The sequence below is a fragment of the Lolium perenne genome, chromosome 2 (genome assembly GCF_019359855.2).
Source record: "Lolium perenne isolate Kyuss_39 chromosome 2, Kyuss_2.0, whole genome shotgun sequence".
NCBI classification, from domain to species: domain Eukaryota; kingdom Viridiplantae; phylum Streptophyta; class Magnoliopsida; order Poales; family Poaceae; genus Lolium; species Lolium perenne.
In genome coordinates, this window is record NC_067245.2 from 280,501,427 (window position 1) to 280,507,986 (window position 6,560).

A 6,560-nucleotide genomic window follows, 5' to 3' on the forward strand; every position below is an offset into this window, starting at 1 on the left:
CAAGAAGATTAGAAACAACGACAGCAAAAAAGTTGTTACCTTCGATCCCATTGGCATATTCACGGTACCCAATGAATTGGGATCCAATGCGAACAAGCTCTTTGATCATGGGCTGTCAAAGAAGAACAGAGAAAGAAAATATCGGTACGAGAAAAATATGAAGGCACAAAAAGAAGTAAACAGAGGAAATATAGATACTAGCAGGAAAGTCAAAAACTTACATCATCTAAGAGCGAATGAGAAGAGCTACCCAATTGAGGGGCAGGCTCGATGATCGTTTCAACCCTTGTCCTTTTTGGTGAAGGAGCAAGGGGGCTTGAAGGAGGAGTGGTGGTGACGATGTTTTGTTGAGGAGGCGAGGATTCTTCTCCTTCAATTGGCGTCTCCGAAACAAGTAAAGTATGTGACGCGCTCGTCCGAGGAGCCACGTCACGAGTTGGTACTTCTTCCTCATCATCACTGCGATTAAAGATCGACAGCATAAAAAGCAAGATGAGACAAAAAACTTCGACTACAGAAATAAGGGGAAATCAAGGTGACTTACGAGCTGACGAGGGATGCGAGATATGGATCATAAGTTGCCTTCTGACGTGAAGGATCAACTTCTTCGGCTTTGGAAGTGCCGGAATCTTCGACGTCATTCCTCTTCCTTTTGCCTTTCGGAGAAACAGCGGGAGGAGGAGATAGTGCCGACGCAGTGCCTTCGGAAGATCCCGCAGATTTTCGAGAATCCACGGGTTCATTCACAAAAGACGGAGCTTCTTGATTGTCATCAGTGACAATGGCCCTTTCTTCGACTTCTCCACCTTCAGGAAGAGGAGGAAGCGAGACAAGGTCTGGATGATTACGTGCAAAATAAAACAGGGAGAGATGTCGAAAAGAAGTTACAAAAAAGATAGCAAAGCAACAACAAGACAATAGACAAAGATTACCTTGGGAAGTGGATTGGCGGCGCTGAATGGTGTCACACGGCAAGAAGAAGAAGGACAAAGATCTTTTTTGTCGAGAGATGAAATTTTTCGGACAAGTCTTTCTAAATCCTTGACCTCCAAATTCACCGACACTCGATCTACGTCCTTGTCGCGGCATATTTCCGAGAGGATATTTGCGAGCACAGCGGCTGCACTCTAGTCCTAAGAAAGTATGCGATGATTTGGACACCCGATAACTCTTTGCCGCGAGTATTTTGCAACTCGTGGATACGAGCCATCAAGGTTTCGTCGACGCCCTTTCTTCTTCGGTGGCCTCCGCGTCCCGGGAGCGGCGGCGAAAGATTTTCTCGGCGCCATCAAAAGGAGGGATGTTGTCCTCCGCACATCCATGGTTCTCCTCCTGAATGTACAACCACTTCTTGCGCCATCCTTGAACTGAGTCAGGAAGCTTAACGTCGAAGTAGTCAACAGTGGGCCGAACAGAAATTACAACGCCGCCTATAGTATAGGCGACATTGGGTGAGCCATTACGGCGGCAGAAGAAAATGCGCTTCCATAGCGCCCAGTTAGGCTGGACGCCGAGGAAGGCCTCGCAAAGAGTGATGAAAATGGAGATGTGAAGAATGGAGTTTGGCGTGAGGTGGTGGAGTTGCAGACCGTAGATAAAAAGCGGTCCACGGAGAAAAGGATGAATGGGGCGGACGGACCACGGATGAGGTGATCGACAAAACTTACCCAGGTACCCCATTGGAGGGGTTGGGTAGCTCTCCTCCTTTGAGGAAGCACAATGCCTTGGGTTTCTTGTCGATCCCAGCTTCTTGACATGTTGATGTCTTGAGTGGAAATTTTCGATCTTTCCCACTCCGCCGCCCCAAGATCCACGGCGGCCATGGAGGATTCCGGCGTCTTTGTGCCTTGTCAATCGACGCGGTGGCATCAACAATGGCGCAGGGTTTGCAGTTTGGAGGCGAGGAGCTTAGGAGGTTGTCGATCGCAGGAGGAAATTTGCAGATGAGAGAAGGAGGACGGCGCGAGCGGAAGTGCTCAAGGAGGAAGAAGACGATCTTATATAGGGGTGCGGTGAAACGACGAACCGTTGGATAAGGAAAATGTGTGACAGATGATAGCCACGTGGCAACAAGGGTAAAAAAGTAACTCAACGTTGGGGAAGTTACGGTGCGTGCGCGAGAAAAAGCGGAGGACGTGTGTCCCCCACTTGCACGACGTGTCAAGATAGTGAATCAATTGGGCCCGCATGGCGGCGAGAAAAGACTTGTCGCAAATTTCGACTAGCAATCGTGGCTATCGTCGGCAATAACGTCACCTTGGCGAGAAGAAAAAATTCGGGTGAAACGACTTCATAAAAGGCGACACGGAAAAATAATGCGAGCCTTTGATCAAATACAAGTTTTTGATCAAATGCTCTGGGGCTACTTTGGAAAAAAAGGAAAAGATCCCGAGAATGACAAGATAGAAATGGCGTGAGCCTATGACCAAATACAAATATTTGTTCATAGCCTCGGGAGCTACTCCCATCGGGAGGCTGTTCGCGCACCCAAGAAATTATAAAACTTCGGGAGATAAAAGAAGATATAGCGGCATAAGGCGTGGAGCCTACACCCAAGTACAAGTCCTTGGCCGTAGCCTCGGGAGCTACTCCCATCGGGAACGCTGCTCGCGTGCCCGATGAAATTATAAAAAAGAAAGAAAGAAAGAGAAAAAGAAAGATAGAAGAGCAAAAAGTATATTTCGAGTTATAATTAACTCTACATACACTCCCATCGGGAGGGCAATATAAGTCATTTTTGACTCGATAAAATGTGCCATTCCAACAGCCGAAAAAGCACTCGACAATATATTCTCGTAACGCCGAAGTTGCGATCAATTTACGAATGCCGTAAATTTGCGAAGGTAAGACCCCGATCCGTTCTGCTGGGCGTGGCATCGCTAAAGACTGCGCTCTGCTACTTTTATCCGTATCAACAGATACGAAGAAAAATCCTAACGGACGCGTTAGGTACCCGATAAATTTCTTGGGACTCGACGAGAATGGTAAGACCTTAAGCGGCACTGTCGAAGTTTACACCAGTATCCCGAGGTCATGTCCAGGGACGGGATCTTGAAGTAGGTTTTGCGGATTGCCACCGGAGCAGTTAACTAGTACCCGATCCGTCGGATGAACTAGCCCCAACTACCATCATCCTGTACAATATAGATGTTTATGAGAAGAAATATAGAAAAAGTCGAAGTCATCGAATAAAAATAAACAATAGAGATTTTCCTTGACCCTACGATTCAAGCAAAATCTCGGGGCCTCTTGACATAGGCATCCCAAATGGGCCTCGCCGAAGATAGTACCGGGGTTTGCGAAGGCCCATTACCCGAAGAATAAGAAGATTCGGAAGCCCAAGATATTATTAAGGAAAGCTAGAGTTGTAATAGAAAGTCTTATTTGTAATCTTACGGGATGAGTTAGAAACCTTCCCGGACTTTGTAACTTGTACAAACCACGAATCCCCTCCGCCTCCTATATAAGGGGGAGTCGAGGGACGCAGAGATCATCGAATCATTGTTTACAAACCCTAGTTTTCATAATCGTCGAGTACTTTTCGGCTGAAACCTTCGAGATCTACTTGCCCTCTACTTCCAACTAAACCCTAGCCTACAATCCATAGGCATTGACAAGTTGATACCTTGTCAAGGCAGAAGGAGATCCTAGAGCGTCCAAATTGAGTTGACAATCTCAATTTGTAATTTTTATATTTGTTCGAACTATGGCACATTTTATTTCTTCATCATGCAACATTTTATTTGATATTGTTTTATGCTATTTGATATTATTCTATAATTGTTAGATATTATTTCTATATTTGTTACATACTATTTATAAGTATGTGTGGCCAGATGCCTAATTCCAAAAGAAATAGGCCAAATGGCCAAATGGGTGGCCGCTGCGTTGGGCGCAGCGTGCGACCCAAACGGACACGCGGACGCGGGGCGTTGTCCGCGTGTCCGCCGGCCAACGGCCTAAAACGGACGGCCCAGCGCGTCCGTTTGGGTCAGCCAGTTGGAGATGCCCTAACGCACACTTGTTGCGCAGCCAGTGGCCCGTGAAAAACTACAGATTGCTTGTTCTGACATGTAAAGTTGTAAATTATAGGGCGCATCCAGAAAATATTGTTGGAACCATTCGCTCCTGATGCTCGGCCACACAGATGTTGGCCGAAGAGTGAGGACGTACGAATAAAGTGCTGGGTGTTTTCCGGGCGTGGGGCCCGCGACCGCGATATGTGGTGAGTCATGGTATGCCTTGTCGCCATCGGACGCATGGGTTGGCCGGTTGCACGTCCACACCATCCAGCCAAGACGTGACGCGACCCCATCTGGTTTTTTTTGGTTCCTTCCCGTATGTTTTCAGTGGTGACTCGGCTCTGAGTAAGTGAGGCGTGTACACGAAATAATTGAGGGGATTGAATCGATCAACGGATCCGACGTGGGAGGCTTGGAGTTTCGTGACTGAATGATTTGTTTCGTTTTGGACTTTTGTTTACTCACCTCCTCACTCGATGAAAGTATGAACTGTACCATCGGATCAGGAATTCAGGAAGTGCTAGTTGTAAAACATAGAAAGAGTAAACAAGATCTGGTATCGCTGAAAAATTGGCAACCACATAGCACTTTGCACTATTGCCTCGAATAGTTACACAGCCGTCGCAGTGCTCTGGGCAACCCCGCAGGATCTAATCAAAAGAGGGGATCCCGCGCAGATTGATCAGGACAAAATTTAACCCGAGAAGGAGAGAGTCACGTATCTCGCAGGCAGAGCCCTCGCGGATCATGTTGGGTCGAATAAGACCTCTCTTGTTCTCAGCATCGCGCTCTTGCCGGTTAGCCCGCGACGGCATGGAGCACGCCGCGCTGCGGCTGAGCCCACGCAGATCATGTTGGTTGGCTCAAATATAAGCTGGCTTGAGTTCTTCCCCGTGTACGCAGCTTCGCATTCTCGCCGGCTAGCTCGCGACGGGCACCTCCCGGGACTCCCGGTTCCCGCGCCCGGACACCGTACCCGACGAGAACTGCTTCTGCCTCCGGGCGGCTGCCTTGGTCGCCTGCCTGGCGTCGAGCCGCATCTGGTGGTGGCGGCAGTCCTCGCTGCAGAAGGGCGTGTCCCCTCTGTACATGAAGACGTCGCTGTCGCGGGCGAGCTGCTTGGTGCAGAGCGCGCAGGCGTCCTGCGCGGGCATGGCGGGCTCGCCGAGAGGCTCGGCGTCGAAGAAGAAGGAGCAGGCTACGGACGCCGCCATGGAGTTAAGTATGTGCGTAGGTGGTGGCTGCTCGGGCAGCGCGCTTGCTGGTTGAGGTGCGGGAGGAAGAGGGGAGCGAGCGAGTTGCGTGGGAAAGCGAAGGGTGGAGGCTGGGCATATATGGCCGCGCGGCTCAGGCACACCGCACACAGGCTCAGGCTCGGGGAATACCGGGAACCATGGACGACGGAGCGGTTTTTGGGGTATGGCCCGCGGGCCCACGGTGCCATACGGTGGGTGGATGCCCCGCTTGCAGACGGCTACATACGTGGCTCCACCGAAACGAAAACGACAGGCACCATGTAGTCATGTCCGAGAGACATGGACGGGTGTCCCACCGCCAGGGATGGGCGATTTTGACGAAAATAACCCTTTCTGCGAAGAAAGCACGAAATGGCTCTCTGATTAAACTATTTCACCGGACTAACCCTTTTGTGTGGCGCTCTTGCTATCGCCGCCACACTTGTCTGTGTGGCGTCCATGCGAACGACGCCACACATCCAGGCTGACATGGCGCGGTCGACGCTGCGCGCCGTTAACTAGCCGACGTGGCAAGATATGTGGCACCGTTTGCATGGGCGTCACACTTTGAAATTGTGGCGCCGTTTCGAAAGGCCCCACACGTCCACTTATGTGTGGCGCCCGAGCCCACCCCAGTGTGACCCTCTTCTTTTCCTCTCTGGAGCCACGCAACCGCCACCGCCGACCGCCTCTCCTCCGCCCCCACCAAGGTACCGTCAAATAGACAACGACAATACTCCTTCTCCAACGGTGCATCTGGGCAATGTGAGATTGGACAGTGGGAGATTCGGTGGCTTCTTCTTGGCTCATGGGTGGTGGACTCTACCATCAATAGGGGAGGAGCGCTGGTTAAGGTCAAGCTCGACATGAGCATCAACCGTCTTCGTTGCAAAAAAATTCAGAGCCTTGTCTTGTGACTCAGTCACCGTCTTCCTGTAGACGGACCAACGTTGCTCGGAGTTGATACGCATTGTCTTCCAACGGGTGTGCATTCCAAACCCCACATTATGTTTTCCCTCTAGCTCAACACCATCATTCGCTCATTCCAATTCAACTCAATCCTCACTTGTGCTACCACCTCGGTAAAGCTAGGGATACGGTCAAACACCAACTCAACCTCTTCCGGGTTCGCCTCTAGGTTTGCCTTAAAAAAGCATCCTTGTCCACATGATAAACATGAACAAATTCTTTCCATCCCCCTAGCATAATGTGAATAACACATACATAGAACATGTTCATTAGTTAGCCATAATCAACACAAATCAACCTAGGGTTTCTAGCCATACAACCTAGCCCTACCACT

General features: G+C 49.9%; 1 protein-coding gene across 1 annotated transcript; it reads right to left on the reverse strand.

The window, feature by feature from the left end:
• Positions 1 to 4,558: 4,558 nt before the first annotated feature.
• On the reverse strand, positions 4,559 to 5,330 carry LOC127336530 (FCS-Like Zinc finger 1-like). The gene has a single exon (XM_051363350.2). It carries the CDS (start codon positions 5,234 to 5,236, stop codon positions 4,943 to 4,945), a length of 294 nt encoding a protein of 97 aa, XP_051219310.1. The 5' UTR covers positions 5,237 to 5,330; the 3' UTR covers positions 4,559 to 4,942.
• Between the last annotated feature and the right edge of the window lie 1,230 nt (positions 5,331 to 6,560).

Bases quoted from the DNA above. Each gene is read 5' to 3' on its own strand.
- LOC127336530 (XM_051363350.2), bottom strand. From the start codon at position 5,236: ATGGCGGCGTCCGTAGCCTGCTCCTTCTTCTTCGACGCCGAGCCTCTC.